This window comes from Mesoplodon mirus (genome assembly GCF_964341445.2).
Source record: "Mesoplodon mirus genome assembly, chromosome: 3".
NCBI classification, from domain to species: Eukaryota; Metazoa; Chordata; class Mammalia; order Artiodactyla; family Ziphiidae; genus Mesoplodon; species Mesoplodon mirus.
Genome location: NC_138978.1, coordinates 163849299 through 163871713, shown reverse-complemented (window position 1 = coordinate 163871713; position 22415 = coordinate 163849299). Strand labels below are relative to the sequence as shown.

The 22415-nt window shown below is 38.6% G+C and overlaps 1 protein-coding gene and 1 pseudogene across 10 annotated transcripts in view; one reads left to right on the top strand and one right to left on the bottom strand.

Moving 5' to 3' along the window:
* The window catches only part of RASAL2 (RAS protein activator like 2), a gene marked incomplete at its 5' end in the record, with an annotated part of 387226 nt that overhangs the window by 326003 nt on the left and 38808 nt on the right, over positions 1-22415 (top strand). For all 9 annotated transcript variants that reach the window (XM_082612733.1, XM_082612736.1, XM_082612732.1 and 6 more), the window contains 4 exons: positions 12906-13059; positions 14991-15089; positions 15983-16537; positions 19025-19169. In XM_082612733.1, the coding sequence (XP_082468859.1) occupies positions 12906-13059; positions 14991-15089; positions 15983-16537; positions 19025-19169 (953 nt within the window). The remainder of the gene's footprint in view (positions 1-12905; positions 13060-14990; positions 15090-15982; positions 16538-19024; positions 19170-22415) is intronic.
* On the bottom strand, positions 3435-5670 carry LOC309799504 (60 kDa heat shock protein, mitochondrial-like; annotated as a pseudogene). Its single transcript has one exon. The product of its transcript is annotated as a 60 kDa heat shock protein, mitochondrial-like (transcript).

Genomic DNA, 22415 nt, shown 5'->3' with positions numbered 1-22415 from the left:
ATTCCCTACCAATATCCCTTGTGTATGTTGGGGGGAGGGGGGGGATGGGAGGGATAAGCCTCACAGCTTTCTCCAAAAATTATCTCTCACAAAATCCTTTCCCTTCTCCATACTGTCACCACTTTTTATAGTCCTGCTCTGACTGAGAGGTTCAAGGTAATGGAATCGGTTCCAAAATATTTCCTTTGTAGATTCTACAGTTTGGTACTTCACTGCAGCATGCACCTGTTTTACCTTAGAGTCTCAATTTGAAACTTCAATTTTAATATCTCATCACATATGTATATAATACTTTTACTCATCTACAATCTTGAGCATAACGTACAAAATGGAACATGGCTCTGTCCATTCCCTAACTCTCAGCATTACCTCCTACCACTCCTACCAGAAGTCCATCATTTACTTACTAAACTGTTTCATATTTCTCTACTTTTAATCTTGCTGCCCTCTCTATCCCAAATACCATATCCTATTCCTACACCGTGTCCTTTGACATGCAACAGTACCCAAGTCAGGAGTCATATGCTCCCTGACTTCTTTTCCTTGTTCTTCCTGTGCATCATTCTAGACTAAGCACCTACCCCATATACCCTACTGTATACACCTTATTATAGGACTGACTGCTTTCTATTGAATTTATCTTTTCATGTTTCTGCTTACTGCAGCAGATGGGAAGCTCCGCAAGTGTACAATCTTTGTATCCCCACCCCCTACCACGATGCCTGTCCTATTAAGAAACTTAATTTCTTGGCCTGAAACAAAAGGGAAGAATCCAAACAAATTCCAGATAATAGAGAAGAAGAATCTCCTTCACTATGGTGTACTTGGATAGAATGACAACTTCTCCGAAATTATTGGATTCCAGGCCATTAATTAATCAATACAGCCTAGCTATAGATTATAGTTTCCCTTACCAGTGTTTACTGATATGGACCAGTTAAGGAGCCCTTAGTTTTGTGAACTAAAATCCAATTGAAGTTTCTAATTATGTCATGATAGCATTTTAAATTCATTAGAATGCTTTATTTTAATAGAAAAAAATTATTTCCATACATTTATACCTTCTATCTTCGTATTCTTCCAGCAAGGAATATATTTGGGAATAGCTATCCTAACCTAATAGTTTACATAAAATGAACTAATGCTTGTCATATCACTTTGAAAAACTATGTTTGCAATGATAGTCCCATTTGTATGGTACTGTAGTTTATGAGATATTTTTAAAATCATAGATGATTGCATTTGATTTTCACAATAACTGTGGGAGGTATAGGAACAGAAATCATTATCCACATTTTACAAATGAGATAACTAAGGTTTAGAAGTAATAAATTGTTTGTTCCACGTCACATGGCTAGTGAGTGATTTAAGCTGACATGAATACGTAGGACTTTTGAGTCCAAGTTGATTGCCTTTTCCATTATCCTCTTTGTTGCATGTGTTGATAGGAAGCCTAACCTGCTGAGAAAATGATTGAGAAAGAAGGAAAGATCAAACAATATATGCACACACATATATATACACACAACATACATATTCAAACATACACACAAACGTATTCAAACAACAACTTTTTTTTTTTTTCGGTACGCGGGCCTCTCACTGTTGTGGCCTCTCCCGTTGCAGAGCACAGGCTTCGGACGCGCAGGCTCAGCGGCCATGGCTCACGGACCCAGCCGCTCCGCAGCATGTGGGATCTTCCCAGACCGGGGCACGAACCCGTGTCCCCTGCATCAGCAGGCGAACTCTCAACCACTGCGCCACCAGGGAAGCCCCAAACAACAACTCTTAATAAGAGTAGAATACTATGCAGTAATAATTAGTGAGTCAAATTGGTCATTATATTTTCACGATTTGGTAAAATATAAAGCAAACTCCCTACTATGCTCCTATCATCTTCCCTTCCCTCCAAATCCAAGTGGTTTGGGTGAAAAATTAAAATAGAATCAGTAAAAGAAAATATAGCTGGATTTCTTATGATCTTGGAATGGAAGAACCCTTTCTAAGCATAAACTGGGGGAAATAATTACAAATAGGACAGAAAAAGTACTAATTTACTTAATTTACATAATATTTATCAATACATTCAGTTAACTTAAACAATTAGAAAAATGGTTTAAGAATATGAAATAACAGTTCATAATTCACAGAAAAGAGAACTGAGATTGCCAATATACATGTTTAAATGTCCTCAACCTCATAACTAAAGAAATTCGTACTAAAGCAATAGTATAGAAATGAAATACCCTTTTTTACCAATTATACTGGCAAAGATGTTTGAAGTGTAGCCATACCTCATTTTGGTGATAGTGTATAGAAACATGCACTATTGGTAGGACTTTAAATTGATGTCATCTATTATGGAGGATAAATTAGCAATATCAAAACTTTAAATGTATGTGCCCTTTGATCTAGCAGTTTCACATCTGGAACTTTAAAGCATGTATACATGCACATGTGCTTCAAGGTATATGTACTAAGATACTTTTTGAACCTCGGTGGTGATCACCAAAAAAAAAAGAGAAAAGAAAAGAGACTTAGATGGTCATCAAGGATTGGTTAAACTTCTATAGGCCCATGTAAGGGAATACAGAGTGATCATTAAAAAACGGCAATTTATATCTATATGTTCCAGTGTAGACAAGATTCCAAAATATACTCTTAAGGAAAAAAAGTATGGTAGAATCTCATTTGTATGTGTATACATACATACACACACACACATACACACACATATATGTATGTGTATAATATTTGGTTGTCTGTGTACAAAAAATTTCTGGGAGGGGTCACAAAAATCGTTAATAGTATTTTCCGTAGGAGATTGAGGGAGGTACCCTTATTTTTATTTTTCACCTTTTGTCCTTCTAAGCTCTTGGCATTTATTACCAAAAGCATTTATTACTTTATTATTTAAGGGGAGAAAATGATTAGAGAATACCTCCTTCAACCCCATTTCAACTTCATGCCTCCCTGTAGCTGTTTCCCAGTTGCCACCCCTTCACCATCAGACTTTATGAGTTAGTCTCCACTTTCTCATATCCCATTCATTTTCTCAACCATCTGGAGTCTCATTTTCGTCCTCGTCATTTCACTGAAACTGCTACAATTATCTCCAATTATCTCTCAGTTCACATACCCAGTGGCTACTGTTAATTTTTTTTTTTTTTTTCTTTGCGGCATGCGGGCCTCTCACTGTTGTGGCCTCTCCCGTTGCGGAGCACAGGCTCCGGACGCGCAGGCTCAGCGGCCATGGCTCACAGGCCAAGCCACTCCGCGGCATGTGGGATCTTCCCAGACCAGGGCTCAAACCCATGTCCCCTGCATCGGCAGGTGGACTCCCAACCACTGCGCCACCAGGGAAGCCCTACTGTTAATATTTTAACACACTCTATCTTCTACAGTAATGGACAACCATCCTTTTTTTTTTTTTTTTAACTTTAAACAATTTTTATTACACAAAGGTTGTCACATAATTGGATATTGCTCTACTCTGTACACAATTATTCTTACTCTCCACAGAAAGGCTGCTTCTTAACTTCTCATCTGTTGATGGCAATCACTAAAATCCTGATTTTAACAGAATAGTAGTAAAAATGCCTCAGTGATTTAAGTTGAAAGCAGTACATTGGTGCATGGCTCTTATACTCATTTACCAGGAATGTACAAATGTCTTTATTCAAAAATACAAAATAAATTATCTGTAGGCATGGACAATGACAGCAGTAAACCATTCTGTTGTCAACTGAAACCAGTAACTGACGGTTATAGTGATTTTCTGAAACCTCAGCCAGCCTCTTCTTCAGTCACCTCCTTCAACTGACCTCTCAAAGTTATTGGTGAGGAACACTGCCTCTCACAGCTCATGAATGATGGTAAAGCCCTATTCTAGGAATTAGAACATGCCACCTCCCATCCCACCTCCCATCCCACCCATTCCGCCCATCCCAGGATCCTTCTCTTCTTTAGGAATTTCTGTGACTACAACTTCTGCTGTAGTTAACAGAGAGGCCACTCCAGCAGCATCCAGTAATGCAGTTCTTACAACCTTAGTTGGATCGATGATTCCTTTTTCTACCATATTCACAAATTCTCCAAGCATAGCATCATAACCAACTTCTGAAGAACTTTGCAAAATTTTCTCAACTATAAATGATCCTTCAACACCTGCATTCTTAGCAATGGTCATTGCAGGAATTTTGAGTGCTTTTTTAATAATTTCTATACCAATTTTTTGATCTTCATTAGCTGGAGTTATTGAATCCAAGGCTGGAAGGCACCGAAGCAGGGCACAGCCCCCTCCCAAAACAATGCCTTCTTCAACAGCAGCTCGTGTAGCATTAAGGGCATCTGTAACTCTGTCTTTCTTTTCATTCACTTCAACATCACTTGTCCCACCAATCTTTAGCACAGCAACACCATCTGAGAGTTTTGCCAGACGTTCATTCAATTTTTCCTTTTCATATTCACTAGTTGTAATATCTAACTGCTCGATGATTTCTTGAATACGCTTTTCAAGTTGAGCCTTATCACCTTTTCCTTTCAAGAGCATGGCATCATCTTTGGTCACAATGACCTCTCCAACTTTTCCTAAGTCATGAGGCTGAACATCTTCAAGATTTAGAGTTAGTCCTTCTTCTCCAAATACTGCACCGCCAGTAGCAACAGCCATGTCTTTAAGCTGGTTCTTTCTATTGTCACCAAAACCTGGAGCTTTGATTGCTACAACCTGAAGACCAACTTTCAGCCTATTCAAAACGAGTGTACTTAGAGCTTCTCCATCAACATCTTCAGCAATTATGACCAAGGGCTTACGGTGAGCATTGGCAATTTCAAGAGCAGGAACAATGGACTGGACACTAGAAATTTTCTTTTCACGTAACAGAACATAGGCATCTTGGAATTCACATTTCTGACCTTTTGATGTATTAATAAAGTATGGAGAGATATACCCTCTATCAAACTTCATGCCTTCAATAATTTCTAATTCATCATTCAGTGTTTTTCCATCCTTTACTGTGATAACGCCCTTTCTTCCAACCTTTTTCATCGCGTCAGAAATGATGCTGCCGATTTCTTTGTCTCCATTTGCAGAAATCGTAGCAACCTGGGCGATCTCTTCCGGGGTTGTCACAGGTGTAGACGGCTTCTTAAGTTCAGCAGTTACAGCATCAACAGCTAACACCACACCTCTCCTGATTCCACTGGGTTAGCACCTTTGCTGACCTTCTCGAAGCCTTCCTCGGCGACAGAGCGTGCCAGGACAGTAGCAGTAGTGGTGCCATCCCCAGCCTCTCCGTTTGTGTTATTGGCAACATCTTGAACGAGTTTCGCACCAATATTTTTATATTTATCTTTTAAGTCAATGGACTTTGCAACAGTCACACCATCTTTTGTCACTTTGGGACTTCCCCAACTCTGTTCAATAATCACCGTCCTTCCCTTTGGCCCCATAGTAACGGCTACAGCATCAGCTAAAAGGTCTACACCTTGAAGCATTAAGGCTCGGGCATCTGCACCAAATTTTACATCTTTGGCATAAGCCCGAGTGAGATGAGGAGCCAGTGCCCTGGACACTGGCCTAATCTGGCGAAGGACTGCGGGCAATCGAAGCATTTCTGGGGCAGCGGCACAGCTAGAGAGCGACGAGACAGGCCGTCGGCGGCGAGTGAGGGCGACAACCATCCTTTTTAAGAGTTCTCTTCCCTGGGCTTCTATGATACTTGAGTCTCCTGGTTTTCCTTCTGTCTTTCAGATTCTTCAGTCTCTCTGTCAATTTTGTAGATTTAAATGTTAGCATTTCTCGGTCTACATGTTCTATTTCAGTATTCACATTGTCTTAGTCTGTTGAGACTGCAGTAATAAAACATCATAGACTAGATAGCTTATAATCAACAGAAATTTATTTCTCACAGTTCTGGAGGCTAGGAAGTCCAAGATCAAGGTTCTGGCAGATTCAGTGTCTGGTAGGGACCTGCTTCCTGGTTCAAAACGCTTCCTTTTCTCTGTGTCCTCAGGTGGGGGAATGGGTGATGGATCTCTTTGGGATTTATTTTATAAAGGCACTAATCCCCTTCATGAGGGCTCCACCCCCCTGACCTGATCACCTCCCAAAGGTCACACTTCCTGATACAATCACATTGGAGGCTAGCATTTCAACATACATTTTTGGGTGAGACATTCAGTCTGCAGCAAACATCTACTCCCATAGGAACCTCAAACTTGTACTAAACTTGATTTTATTTCCCCCCCTTGGTTCAACCAACATTGCCTCTCACTTCCCATCTCTGTAAAGGACATTACCATCTTTCTACCCAGTGGCTCAACCTTGACTCTACCCTCTCCCTATTGCCTCCAGCATTGCAGTTATTAGGGCCTATTTACCTCCTAATTACCCCCAAATCCATCCACTTCTTCTGTATTTCTGCTGCTCTAGTTTGTGATCTTTACTCGGGTTACTATCATAACCTGTGAACCAGTCTCTAAGTCTTTCATTATTTCTCTCTCCTCTGTGTACCCCTCTCTTTCTCCACTTTTTAGCCAAAGTATACTCTTGCCAAGGCACACATCTGATCATGTCATTCACCTTCCACCACCCACAACCTTTCTGTCCATCCACTGGCCTTGTGATCAAATTGGAACACCCATGTTACTACGGGTCCCATCATGGTATCTCTCAAGCCTCATTATTCCCCATGCCTCTTCTCTCAGCCCCAACACACATCCACACTGCACCGGAGTCACACTGCTGAATTCTTTTCAGTTCCTCAAACACCCCAGATTTGTATGTTCTCACTACAGGCCTTCTCACATGCTGGCCATTCCCTCTAGAATGCTCAGTACCTCCACATCTGCATAGAGCTAATTCCACTCCATCCTTTAGTTCACAACTTCACATTACTTTTACCTCCAAGAAACTTTCTTTGAATCCCCAACTGAAGATCCAGGGCCCCTACTAAGTGCCCACAGAGCCACTATTGCATCCTTTTTCCTAGATCTCATCCCATTGTATTATAATAGATTTTTTTTTTTTTTCGGTACGCGGGCCTCTCACCGCTGTGGCCCCTCCCACCGCAGAGCACAGGCTCCGGACGCGCAGGCCCAGCGGCCATGGCTCACAGGCCCAGCCGCTCCGCGGCATGCGGGATCCTCCCGGACCGGGGCACGAACCCGTGTCCCCTGCATCGGCAGGCAGACTCTCAACCACTGTGCCACCAGGGAAGCCCTTATAATAGATTTTTAACTCACTAGATTATAAACTGTGTGTGAGTAAAAGGACCTTGCCTTTCTTCTTCACCATTGTTTCCTTGCATCGGTATCTAGTATAGTGCCTGGCACATAACGTACACAAAGTAACTATTGAATGGATAGATGGATTCATACATATATTCATTTACTCAACCAAATAATGGCTGAAACTAATGGGAAAGCAAATAGTCGTGAATTTAGGGATGATTAAGTAGTAAGTGTCATTGAACTCCATCAGTGTCTAACTTCTTTTTTTTTGGCCTCGTGGCACAGCTTGTGGGATCTTAGTTCCCCGACCAGGAATTGAACCCATGCCCTTGGCAGTGAAAGCGCAGAGTCTTAACCATTGGACCACCAGGGAATTCCCTCTAACTTTCTTACCCTCTTTTCACCCATACTTAATTTTACGGTAACGATGAGGCTGAAAGCCTAAATTCAGAAAAAAAGAAAAAAAAACCCTAATCTTTCCACTCACTGTTACACTAGTAAGTATGTTAATTGAGTGGTTTATGAGTGTGGTTTGGTTTAGTTTCATGGTTTTTTTTTAAATTCAGTATAGTTGTGTTTACATTGAATTTGTTTAATAGACACTAGTAGATTTTATTCCATTTGCAATTTAAGAACAAAAAAAGTGTGTTACAATATGGTACAGTTTCTGTAAGGAGATTGTTCCCTAGTGTCTGTCATATTGGAGGCTGGTTGAGTTTTCTGCCCCTCAGAACATGTTTTAATATTTATAATCTTGTCTTCATTCTGTGCCTGTCTTCATTGTCTGTATACATGTATATGTACCAAAAATAGGTTGAATGTCGTTTTTGACCGTGATGATAAATTTCCTTACCATGAGTTTAAGTGAAAACTCAGACTGACAAACATCCTTCTTTACCATTAGCAGCTGGGCTCATTAGACTATCCTGTCAGAACAGAGGCTGAGAGCAGAGAGAAGGAAGATCGGCGGTACATGTTACTTTTCCATAATAGCTTTTTTTTTTTTTTTTTTTTTCGGCATCACGCGGGCCTCTCACTGTTGTGGCCTCTCCCGTTGCAGAGCACAGGCTCCGGACGCGCAGGCTCAGCGGCCATGGCTCACGGGCCCAGCCGCTCCGGGGCATGTGGGATCCTCCCGGACCGGGGCACGAACCCGTGTCCCCTGCATCGGCAGGCGGACTCTCAACCACTGCGCCACCAGGGAAGCCCCATAATAGCTTTTTGTGTGAGTGGTTGTATGGTATTTTTTTAAGTAAACATAAAAACCAGTGAGTAGTATAAGCAGTAGGGACTGGCTTTAACTGCAGCAGGTAAATCAGTGCACCTAGGGCTGTCAGGATCCTCGGGGGCACATTTTTTTATTTTAGCACACAAGCAGAACTCTGATGAATGAGCTGTAATTTCTTTCTTTCTTTTCTTTTTTTTTTTTTTTTAATCCAGGTAGGGAAAGCTTTATATTCAGTAGTATAGGAAAGGATCTGCTCTTTCAAACAGAAAACATCAGTTGGATCGTTTCACAGATACCAGGTTGAAAAACAATAAAATCTGGGGAGCAAGTAAAGCTGTCTTTTTCCCAAAGTGAAAGCTCAGATGCAAGTTTTAAAAAACGGATTAGACCCTTTGTAAGTTTATTGGTAGACTATTAGGATACTGAGTATTATTAATTTCTACCTGGGAAATTTTCAAACAAGGTAAAGTGCCCTAGGAACACATACTGGTGAGTACCAACATATATTGCTATACTTAGTTTATGGCTGAGCTGTCTTTCCAAGAACTCAGCAAAGCAGTCTGGAATCATAACTGCCACGCCACGCAGAAGTTCACCTGCACTGGAGTCCAGGATTTTGTGTGGCAATAAGCATGTTTTTCAGTTATAGTTTTAATTACAAGTTTCCCACATTTGGAATTGAATCTGTAAACACGTGGCAGATTGAGCTAGCACACCCAAGCACCACCGGTGCTGTGGGGGAAGTATATGCTTTTAAACAGTTGGGTGGTGGGGCCGGGAAAAATCCAGCTGCTTTACGTAACATCGCACTAGTCAGAGTTCTTTGACTCCTTTTTGTCTTCCGTGAATCCAGGGGTGTGTGTGTGGGCTCCTCACCCCCAACCCCTTCACGTTTGTCTTTTAAGATTGATTTCAGACAGTGATGTGGATTAAAGCAATATAATATTAATTCACTGTAGTGGGTAATAGAAAGCTATTCCTGCCCTGTAGTTTCTCTCTTAAATAGGTCAGAAGCAGCAGGTAATCTTCATCAGCAAAGCAATTAGATTTTTAACCCTTACCTATCACACTGAGCCCTGAATTATTCCATGGTGTTTGGGATGATGGGGGTTGGGGAGTAGGGGTGCAGGGGTCGGGAAGAGAACCAGTAGTCAAGGGATTCACAACGTCCAGTTTTGAGGTTAGGTTCCTTGATGGCCATTGTCAGATTGGACTGGGAAAAGTCGTTTTAAACTCCTATTTTTCTCTCAATAAATCTACATTCCACTTTCCATTAGAGGAGTAAACTGCGGTGCCATACAGAGCTGCTAAAACTCTAATTAGCAGATCTAAGAAACATCATTTCATAGGAAGGTACAGGAGGAGGTAAACATGCTTAGAGGGGACTTGGGCTTACTAATGCTATTATATAGAAATATTTGCACAGATAATGCCTCCCCACCGCTGCCACTCCCAGGCTGCTTGATCTTCCTGTTTACTGTAATCCTGCTTCTCTGGGAATTACTTCTGTCTTCTTCAAGATACTTTCTTCCCAATACAGGAAGGGCTTGCTTATTTATTCATTAGCAGTGTTGCACATATTAGCAACTTTGGTGTTCAGTTCATGGGCGTCAGTGTGTATATACACACAAACACATAAATGCTGAACAATAGGAGACCCTGAACTATATATATTAACAGCTGAAATTTCTGTAACCAGGAAGAATTTTGAATTCTAATTCCAGGTGGCTTGGTTATGATATCTGTTTATGGCTGTATTTGGAAGTTAAACCTTCCAAATACAGCCATAAACAGATATCAACAAATGTCAAAATGACATTTGTTCAGCACTGGAAATACAGTGAATAAAGAAAATTATCCAACTCTCTGAAAGAAAAAAAAATATAACTCAGATAAGTTAATGAAAATAATACCTAGAAACATTAAACTAGGATAAGCACTGCAAAGGAAATAAAACAGATGTGAGAGAAAGATTGTACTTGCAAGGTGGGATGTGGCAAATACCTTTTAGTAGTGGGCTGGGGATCATCTAGGAAACATCTAAAGCTTCGCAGCTTCGTTTTCTAGCACAGAGATTCTCCTCCACCCCCAGAGTTGCCTAAGTTTTTTTCCTACAGCTTTGACTCCGAAATTGTTCATGGAAATGGGTGGAGCCTCGCCATTCCTTCCTTTCTGTCTTAAAATGGTCACATTTGCAGAGCATGCTCCTTGAGTCCTTCAAGCTGCAGCTTCTCCCAGCTGCCTTTGGCTCTAATCTCCTTATAGGTGTAGCACCATGGCAACAGGCCCAGCCTAGAGCCCAGGGACCTTGTTTGTGTTACCTGAGGGGCTGGATGCAGCCTGAGGAAGAGAAGAAGAATATTACCTGTCCTGCAGCCTATTTGGAAGATGACTTCACGTTCTGTTATATGTGTTTCTGTTCTGCTTCTACTGAAGACTTGAAATTACACCTGGAAAACATTTATCCAGAGATGTTACCAGTAACCGAAGGCAGCAGGGGAGACCACCTTCTATTGGTTCTTTCTTCTAAACACAGAGTTGTTTTCTGAGATGTAGTTCAGAAAGTGATTTTCTGTACCATGACATGTGGCACCGCAGTGATTTGGGGGTGCACTGCAAGATGGCTGTACAGTTGCTTCATGTAGGTAGACATTTATTTGGTTTGAGATAAAATTAATTTATGTTTTAGAATATTTTCCTAAAGAATTTAAAACATAAAAGTAAGCCTTATTTTGTACCTCCTATCTTAAATATGCCTTCATCTTCCCTGTTGAGAGGCTCACTCCCAGAGCAGGATAGCCTTTTCCCCTACAAGCAACTCGTCCTGGGAAAAACGGGCTGGAACTGTTGTTTCATATGTGTTTAGAAAAGATCACAGTATCCTGTTGCCTCAGCCAGGCTTCCTATGAAGCATATTGGGAAAGGTTGTATGGTAATTACATTAAAATTTGCTTTTGCATTTAGTTATTTATAGTTGATATGCTCTGTTGACAGTATATAACATGTCATTGTCTTATCCAGTAGAACAAAAAGAAATAAATGTGGAGCCATTACATTGTTATATTTTTAGGTACAAAACATTAGGTGGCTTTTGTGCATCCTTTGTATTATCAATGGTAAATATAATTATTGACTTTTTGACCGTAAAAAGATTGCTGAACATTAGAACACACATTTTTGTGTGTGGAAAGAAGAATGGACTAAGGTCCTATTGCTTAAGATGTTTTTTTACTGCATGGAGTTTGATTAAACAGTGTTAGAATGGAAACAGAAGGGAAAGAGCGGCCTTTCGTGCTAGTTTCCTATATCTCATTACTTTATAATTTAACTGAAAGCTACTCTGGCATTAAGTATTTTGGTTCCTTTTTAAGTTAACATGGTTATTTCAAGGAAATGAATGAAGCTGCTTATTTAATGTGTTTTACACAAACAAATGTCTTTCCACAAGACATTTCTTTTTATCCCTATTACTAGGTACTTCTGCTTGAAATATATGTATTTAACTCTGGGTGTTTCAGTCAATAAATACTATAATTATTGAGTAAAACTGCATAGCTACCCAGTTCTGGATTCAAGAATATTGTGTTTTATATTGTTTGGCTTCATTGATTCTTCCAAGGGGAAGGCAGTGAAGTACTAGCTCCTGTAGTGACAAGAGTCCTGCTTCCCCGCATTCCTTTTTAAACAACTAGGGGACAGAATCAACCAGAATGCCTGAACGGTGTTGACAAAGGTCTGTTCTTCTAGTTTGAACATTTCTTTTGAGGGTGGGAAGTTTCTTCAAGGCATTTCACTCTTTATTCATATTTGTACAGTAAAGCATAGATAGAACCAAAAGCTTGCCAGAAAAGAATTCCATATAGAGATGGAAATCAGACCTTTGGAAAAGCAGGGTCTTGTGCTGAAAAGTTTGGCTTTGATTCTGGGTTTGTGTATGTATGTTTATTCTGCCAAAGCAGAAGGAAACAGAATGAGGGTTCAGTCACTGCTATTTTGTCACTGATAATAGAGGATAAAGCTATAGCATGGGAAAAAAAAAAAGTAAAAAGAAATGATATGTCTTTTGATAACACCTTTGCATAAAAAAAATGTGTAAGATAACCTTAGATGATATATATTTCTCCATCTCCAACACGGGAATGAGGATAAAAACAATGTCTGTTGTGGAACTTCAAGCTCCCTTGAGATGAGTAAAATTATAGTACATTTTTGTGTTTTGTTGAAAAACAGAAGTGTGTACACACAGACACAAATATGTATGTGGCTTATCTGTGCCACATGAATATGGTCCTATTATTATTGTTACAGATTAACTGTTAATTTGCTCATTTATTTTCCTCTTAGGCATTTATACATTTGGTTAAGCCTCCATTGCATTTGACATTTATTTTCTTGTTGGCCAAGTAATTACACTACCATAAATATCTCTTTCTACTTTTAGGTCTCGTGGGCTGCCTAAACTAAAAGAGTCACGTTCCCATGAATCCCTGCTGAGCCCATGCAGTGCAGTGGAATGTCTGGATCTTGGTAGAGGGGAGCCCGTATCAGTGAAGCCACTCCATAGCAGCATCCTTGGACAAGACTTCTGCTTTGAGGTAGAAAAGTGTAGGAAAAAGGAAGAGTAGTTAGACAACAAAGAGATTTTTCTATCCAGTATTCTTATGATCGCATTACTGTAGTATTGATGATTTGATCATCTTAACTGGTTTTCAGTTGCTGAAAATTACCTACTTACAGGGGAAAAATTGGAAATCTGCTAATCTGATTATGTTGGTGATTAAAGTTATTAATGATGACTTCTCCTTCCTTTTGGGCTTGTCTGCTTTCAAAATAAATGAGTTCTTCTACTCAATGCTCTGTGGTGACCTAAATGGGAAGGAAATCCAAAAAAGAGAGGATATATGTATACATATAGCTGATTCACTTCGCCGTACAGCAGAAACTAACACAACATTGTAAAACAGCTATACCCCAATTTAAACTAAATAAATAAATGGGTTCTTAGTGCATTCTCAGCAGAGGTCACAAGATTAATAATAACTTATTGTTAGTATTTTAATTTTTTAGTATTGATAAAGATATCACACAATATGTTATTATTTTTCTCCTGAAAACCAAACCCCCCAATTTTAATGATCCTTTTGAGGAAATTGACTAAAACCATAATTTTTCTAACTAAAACATGGGCAGTTCAAGATCTGGGACCATGTCTTATTTATCTTTGTAATCCCCAGCACTTAGCCCAGTCCCTGGCACATTGCAGGTGCCTAATTTCTTCAGTGAACAAATTGCCCTTCACCAGAAAATTATCATCATCACCTTTTATAAGGTAATTTCCCCCTCCCAAAGTAAATGTACACAATTGGCCGTTTGCAAATTTAATTTCAAAACCATCCATATACTTGTTAGGGTTATGATTTAATTAATGAGCACAAACTTACAAAGTTATTAGTGATGGGTCCTATGTTAGATATTGTAGAAGTTGAAAGATGTTTTATACCTTTTCTTATGGACCTGCACTATCCAACAGAAATACAGTGCAAGCCACATGTGTAATTTTAAATTTTACTAAACCCAAATGTTACCACTTCTAACATGGAACTAAAAATTATCAATGGAACTTTCTACATTCTTTTTTTTAAAAACTGAATCTTCAAAACCTGATGTATATTTTACATTTATAGCACATCTCAGTTTGGACTAGTATTTCAGGTGCTCACTAGCCACGTGTGGTTAATAGCTACCATATTAGACAGACTGTGACATCTGATCTGATTCACTAGGTTATAATCTGAGATTGAGTTAATATGTGAACCACTTTAGCAATTTGGACAGGTCATTTATTGGTGTTTTTTTGTATAAAAGTCACTTGAACTTTGCCATATTTGTAGAACACAGTTCAACAGATTGTATGCCCAGCCAGGTGTTAGGTTCTAGGCATAGAGACAACATGCTTCATTTTTAAAGGACATTGATAATAATCATCAGGCTAACCTAATTAAATGATTGGCAATCAGACTGGTTGCCTAGTAGAAGAGAAATGGGTTCCAAAGTAATTCAATACTGGTAACTCTTTTCAGTTTCACGTAGTAGCCTTCTGTAACATTATAATGAAGGCAGTCCCAAGAAATAAGCTGTTTTAGAGACCTTCTTTCCTTTTTAGTTATTTTTATTAACTCAGAATTGAGCATATTTATTTGCAGGTAAGTTTTTAAGGTTTAAGTTTAATTAAAGGGTTTTAGTTTTGTTCTTTCTAAACTGTAGGCCAGCTTTAGGTTCCTGAGCTGAATTCTCAATGGCCTTTGTCTTCATACCTGCATTCTAGTAGATGCTAACTAGATAACAAAGCAAAAAGTGAATGTGGATGTACATATAGATATCATAAAACCAGCAAATATCATTTTAGTTACCATGTAGTATAATATGGGTTCATAGCATATCTCTAACTCTTTAATGATACAACTAGGAAGATAGAGACCCCAAGCCCTGCATTTCCTTTTCCTTATCTCTAATCTTTATGTTGAAGGTTACCTACTTAAGTGGAAGTAAATGCTTCAGCTGTAACTCTGCTTCAGAGAGAGATAAGTGGATGGAAAACCTTCGCAGGACAGTTCAACCAAATAAGGTAATAGTGGCTTTGAATGTCCAAAAAATGTATAACTCTATAAGCAGTAAGTTGATTGAAGGTAAATAGAATAATAATACCTTAAATTTTATAGAACTTTTAAACACATATACGTTTTGTCCTTTTATGCTCAAAATAATCTTATCACAGATAGTATCATCATTTTACCAGTGTGGATAAGAGCAGCGGTCCCCAACCTTTTTGGCACCAGGGACCAGTCTCATGGAAGACAATTTTTCCACGGACGGCAGGGGGCGGTGGGGTTTTGGGATGATTCAAGTACATTACATTTATTGTGTACTGTATTTCTATTATTATTACATTGTATTATATAGTGAAATAATTATACAACTCACCATAATGCTGATAGGAGGTGGAGCTCAGGCTGTCATGTAAGCAATGGGGAGCAGCTGTAAATACAAAGGAAGCTTCGCTCACTTGCCCACTGGCTCACCTCCTGCTGTGCGGCCCAGTTCCTAACAGGCCACGGACCGGTACCAGTCCGTGGCCTGGGGGTTGGGGACCCCTAGATAAGAGGACTCAGAGAAGTTAAGTCACTTGACCAGGTGAGAAGCTAGTACAAGACAGAAATGGGACTAGAACACAAGTTTCTTAATTACTTACTTATCTCTATTTTATTTTCAGAAAGCTAATTCAGTTGCCACAAGACTGGCTATATGAGAACTTACAGGATGATATTTTTTTGACCCAAGTAAAATAGAATGTATGTGGCTCTCTAAGAGCTTGCTATTATCTTGAACAATGAGATAGCAATCCCCTTCATTATTTTTTGACTGCTCTTAATGAAGTACATAGCATCACCTACTTTAAGAGGAAAATGTTGTCTTTCTGGGATTTCAACTCTCAAACACAACTTTGTTACTTCTTTATAGGACAATTGCAGACGAGCGGAAAACGTTCTCCGTTTATGGATTATTGAAGCCAAGGACCTTGCCCCTAAAAAGAAATATTTCTGTGAACTGTGCCTTGATGATACCCTCTTTGCTCGTACAACCAGCAAGACCAAAGCAGACAATATTTTCTGGGGTGAACATTTTGAGTTCTACAGCCTTCCACCTCTTCATAGCATCACAGTTCACATTTATAAAGATGTGGAAAAAAAGAAAAAAAAAGACAAGAATAATTATGTAGGGCTAGTCAATATCCCCACTGCCAGTGTGACTGGTCGCCAATTTGTAGAAAAGTGGTACCCAGTGAGTACACCTACACCCAACAAAGGAAAAACAGGAGGACCTTCTATTCGGATTAAATCACGTTTCCAAACTATCACCATTCTGCCTATGGAGCAATACAAAGAGTTTGCAGAATTTGTCACCAGCAACTACACCATGTTGTGTTCTGTTCTTGAACCAGTAATTAGTGTGAGAAATAAGGAAGAGTTGGCCTGTGCCCTAGTGCACATTCTTCAAAGTACTGGCAGAGCCAAGGTAAGTGGAAAAGGAGGGTTGCATTACCCAAAATCTCTTCCTTACCTTTTATGAAGAAACACATGTTTACTGTGGAGATTCAAATTAGAGATATATGCTTTGCTATTGGTCAAAAAAAAAAAAAGAATTAGGAAGGAAACCTATTAATAGTTCTTAGGTCCACTTATTAGTGGAGATTTTAAAAGTAAAGAAGTAAAATGGAGACTAACAAGTATTTATTTAAAGTTTATTTGCATGAAATATAGAGATACCGCAGCTAGCTCTTTATTGTCTGACAAAATAAATGGTAGGATTGGTGGATAATCCCACAATATGTGCAAGATTATTTATCTTTAGTTCTGGAGTGTGTTGTATGATGGTTTTATTCCTCACTATATTTTAAATTAAGATTGCCTCATGACTGTACCCAGCTAGTCACAGAAGGAGGTATTCCAGAAGCATGCTGGTCATTAACAAGAGCCTTCATGAGATTAACAACTAAATTTGGAATTAAAATACCAAGGGATGTTATTTAATTGTTAGCTGTCTCATGATAACCTTATCTCAATTCATGCTGGATAGAAGTAAAAGTTCAGGAAGATAAAAGAGAGAAATATACTAATTGTATAAAGAACACTAAACAAATGATAGAATCTTTTTTTAAAAATTTTTATTGGAGTATAGTTGATTTACAATGTGTTAGTTTCAGATGTAACAATTGATAGAGTCTTTGATCAGCCTGAACTGTGGTAATTATCACCTCTGTGAGGCATATTCACTTAACTAGGCTAAGTCTCCATTATATTATATGCAAATCGGTCATAGTAAAATTGTATTTTAGACATAGAGGAGTTCACAGCTAGAATAATTTATGTAGAACTGAACAATAAAATAAAGCATTTTTTTAAATTTCTTGATACAAATCAGAATATATCAAATATTCAATATTTAGTCCCTTATTTAACTGCCTTCCTACTGATTATCATTTTGGTGGTTGAATTTACTAATAATAATTTTGAGCTTTCTGGTGTTAAAAAAGGTGTCATTGAAATTTTGAGTCTCATCTTTGAAATTGTATGGATATGTTCTTTCTGTTCTTCATTTGCTCAAGGTTCAAGGATATATGTAAGATTTTTTAACAGCTTTATTGAGGTACAATTTACATATCATAAACTATACCCATTTAAAGTGAAAAATTCAGTGAGTTTTGACAGATTATGCACCCATGGAAACCACAGCAATCAAGATACAGAATGTTACCATCACCCCCAAGTTTCTTCCTGACCCTTAGCACAAGAGTTTTAGTAGTGACTCCTAAGTCTATGACTCTTACAGTGTTGATCTACCCTGGAATAAATCCCATTCATGTTTAAAATGCTTAATTTTAGAATAAAAGTAAATCAACATATTCCCTCTGTTTTTGATTTTAGAGACTTTGAAATATCCAGTGAATATATAACATTCAAAATAAAGAATGTTATCACATTTCAAATTGAACAACAGTAAACAATGAACTTTAAATCAAGTTCCTTAGACTGGTGAGAAATGAAGCAGTTATTTCTTAAGGGCTTTATTTCTCCTTATGCCTTCCTTCGCTATAGATGGATGGATGGATGGATGGATGGATGGATGGATGGATGGGGATACATACATACATACAAACAAATATAATCAGCCTAGAAAATGAGTTCAGATGTTTAGTTCAAGAAATTTCATGTTGATACTATAGACCAATTTGTAACCATTATATATTGAATGCCTAATACGTGTCAGAAGCTGTTAAATGCTGGAAATATAGAGGTGAATAAAAATAGACACTGTCTTTGGTCTCATGGGACTCAGTCTTCTGGAGAAAACAGATGTTAATCAAATAATTACAGAAATGTGTTATTACTGTGAAAAGTGCAGATTTTAAAAAAGTTATATGGTGCTGTGAGAATGTGGATTAAAGGACCTGACTAATGGAGTTCAGGGGCAGTGTTGGTAAGAGAAGCCTTCACTGAGGAAAGATGTGCAAACTAAAATCCAAAGGATCTGAGGAATTAACTCCATAGCAGTGAGGGCAGAGCAAGGGTGGGAGTGAAGCAGAACTGAGAACAGCATTTGCAGAAAGCTCTGTGGTGAAGAGACAACATTGTGTATTAGAAAGGGCTTGATGTATTCAAGGACCTACCAAAAAAAAAAGGCCCTTGAGACTGGAGCACAATACAGAGAGAATGGTATGAGATGAGGCTGGGAAGATAGAAAGCAGAAAATATAGAGACTTGCAGGCCACATTCAGAACTACAGTCTATATCAAAAGTGTGATGAAAAACCTTTGAAGGAATTTTTAACTTAGGATTGGTGACACCTAAAATTTTATCCTGACTGACTTTTTTTTTTTTCAAATGAATCTGGTAGCTTTAGTTTTAAAGCAGAGTTCCCAGGATGTTTGATATTTCATCAGTCTCCCCTAATGTACATTATTTATTCAGTTGCTTTCTGCCTGACTGAACATTATTCTCCCAGGATTTTCTGACCGACTTGGTGATGTCTGAGGTGGATCGTTGTGGAGAGCATGATGTCTTGATCTTCAGAGAGAACACCATTGCCACCAAATCCATTGAGGAATACCTCAAGTTGGTGGGACAACAGTATCTTCATGATGCATTGGGTATGGAGAAGAAAAACATCTGTTTTCTTTTCTTTCCCTTTTGATTTTTAGACCCTCATGAAACAACCAAATGGAACTCAAATTCTTCATGTTATCTGGTTCTAGTTGATTAAAGTGTTAAAGTTGGAGTTTCAGCTGTAAGAAGTCTCTGCAATACTCAGCAGGGGAGGAACAGCAGATTGATTTCTTACACTATGTACCGAAAGAGAAAGCTCATCAGCATAGGCAGCTACCCCCATGCCCTCAAGTCCCTGAGGTTCTGAGATACACAGTAATGTTAGTAATGAGAAGTCATTTCTAGTTGACATGTTTCCCCCAAAGTGTTGGGTATTTATATCATGATATAAATACATTACCTAAGTCTTGAAAGTGCTGGCATTTGTTACTATGCATCAAAAATGGAGAAACTCCTGCCAATTCCCACAACTCCCAATTTCTGCCTTCCAGACCTACAGAATTTTTCACAGCTCATCTTTGTCCAATCAGTAGTTCTTAATGACTAGGCCACCCACTTGCAGCTCCATATTTGGTCGTGAAATTCAGGTGTTAACCACTAGAGTAAGGCACTGTGCTTGGCACTTTGATATACATTCTGATAAAGCAGACATGAGTTCCTTGAAGAACAGTGTCATTTTTTTATCCCCATATCCCCAGTACTTCACATAGAATGTAGAGCAGCACCATCCTAAAGAAACATAATGTGAGTCACATGTGAGTAATTTAAATTTTCTAGTAGTCACAGTGTAAAAACGGTTAAGAGAAACAGGTAAATTTAATTTTGATAACATTTTATTTAACCCAATATATCCAAATATTATTTAATATGTTATCAATATAAGAATTATTAATGAAGTATTTTACTTTTTTCATTCTAACTCTTGAAATTGTGTGCATTTTATATTTATTACACGTTCAGTTTGCACTAGCCAAATTTCAAGTGCTCAGCAGTCACATGAGACTATCAAGAATAGACAATAAGGTATGAATGAATGGATAAATGTTTGCCCTTAGGGAGCTTAAAATATAGATAGATAAGAAAGATAAGGTATCCCTATAACCAAAAAGAGAAAGAGAATCCTGTGCCTTTTCAAATAATTAAAGAAATTGATTATACCTGATGGAATTATAAAATTTCCCTTGTGACATTTATGATGTGTGTGTAGCTCGAAGTTTAGCAAGGTTTATAAAAGCAGAGATTGGACAAGGGAAATGGCAGGGATTAACATGGAAAGAACCTCATGAACAAAAAGGTATCGAGGTACCAGAGAACCAGGCATGTTTGGAATATAGCCAATTAGCTGGAAAATAAAGTGAAAAAGACAAGTCAACAACAACAAAAATGATTAGACAAATAATTAGAACCAATGAGTTGAGGGCCTTGACTGCCTGGCTGAGGAGTGTAGATTTTACAGTAATCATTGGTGAATGACTGGAAGTTTTGAGCAGGGTGTTTTTAATAGAATCAGTTTAACAGAGTGATTTAAATGGGTTGGTGAAGAAAGCAGCTGAACGCAGAGACCAGTTAAGAAGCCATTATAATAAGGAAGGCAAGAAATAACAAGACTCTGAATGAGGTAATCGCCAAGAGTAAGAGAAAAGTTGGATCTAAGAAATAGTAAAGAAGTTGAGCTAATAGGACTTGGCAACTTTTCAGTTTGTGGGAATGGGGCAGGGCGTGGTGGAGGAGGAGATCAAAGATTACAGTGAATTTGGGGCCTTTGTGAGTGACAAGAAGGATGATGAGATTCTTAACAGAAAGAGAACATAAAAGTAGTAGGCTTGAAAGAATGAGAAATGATATTTTCACTTCACATGTATTCAACTTGAAGATCAAGTAGGAAATCCCAGGGGTTCTAGATAGGAAATCCCAAGACATCTGTCTAGCTGGCTGGTGAAAATTTAGGACTAAGTTACCCATGTGGAAGGAATCAATGAAACTACAAGATTACAGGAGCAGGAAGAGAATAGGGCCAAAGACAGATCTAACAATGTACCTGGTTTATGGTGTAGAAGGAAGCAGAGGAATCAGAGAAGTGGTCAGAGAGAGGAATCATACATGCACACGTGCAAAAAAAAAGAAAGAAAATCAGGAAAATACTGTGTCTTAGACACCAAGAGGAAAAAAGTATCAATAGAGTCAGAGATTGAGGAAAGTAAAGATTAAAAAGAAAACATGGCTATTGCATTTTGATGACTGGGACTGCTCTCAGGAGCACAGGAGCCAGGTTGCACAGGCTAAAAAGTGAATGACTGCTCAAGAAACAGGACCGTTGTGTTTACCTATGCTGGACTCACTGTAGTAGCAGTTAATTCCTACTTTGGAGAAGTACATTTTTTCTTCTCATGCTTCCTATCTTCATATTTATTTCTTTTCTCTAAGTCATGTGCTTTAGTTTAAGATCTAATAGGAATTTAAAAGAAGACTAGTGAAAATGGACTTTCATTGACATTAGGAAAGGTACAGAATCAGTTTCACATAAAAAGCTTATACAGTCATATCATAAATTACATATCATGGTTTGCTTTAATGATTTGCACTGCCTTATAAAAAGCAATGATGATGCATCTCAAACAGTATTCTCTATTCTGGGGAGATAAAGGTGTAGATATTTGTTGACCATCTACTTCTTAAAAATCAGATATTCATATTCTACCATCAGTGTGCTAAATAGGCTTCCCAAATGAAATAATTCCTGAAGTGAAAAGGAGAGAGAAGTCCTTTGTTAATCATTACAGTTAATTATTAACTGTTCTAGAACAGTTAATAGTTAAATAGCTGATTGGCTCAATGAGACCTGAAAATTGATTCAGTGAGCAGGGGAAGAAATTCAAGTAACCCTACAAAGATCTCTATTATATTTGTAACCCAAAAGCAAGGACCAGGGTGGTGAAAATGGATACTGCTTCCAAGAGCACAAACAAAATTAATTGGTAAGCTTCTTCAGGAAAGAAATTCTACTGTCTTCTCCCCATCTAACTCCCCATATTTCTAGTTAGCCTTTTTTTATATATATAAATTTATTTTATTTATTTATTTTTGGCTGCACTGGGTCTTCGTTGTGGTGTGCGGGCTTCTCATTGCGGTGGCTTCTCTTGTTGTGGAGCACGGGCTCTAGGCACGTGGGCTTCAGTAGTTGTGGCACGTGGGCTCAGTAGTTGTGGCTTGGAGACTCTAGAGCGCAGGCTCAGTAGTTGTGGCGCACGGGCTTAGTTGCTCCGCGGCATGTGGGATCTTCCCGGGCCAGG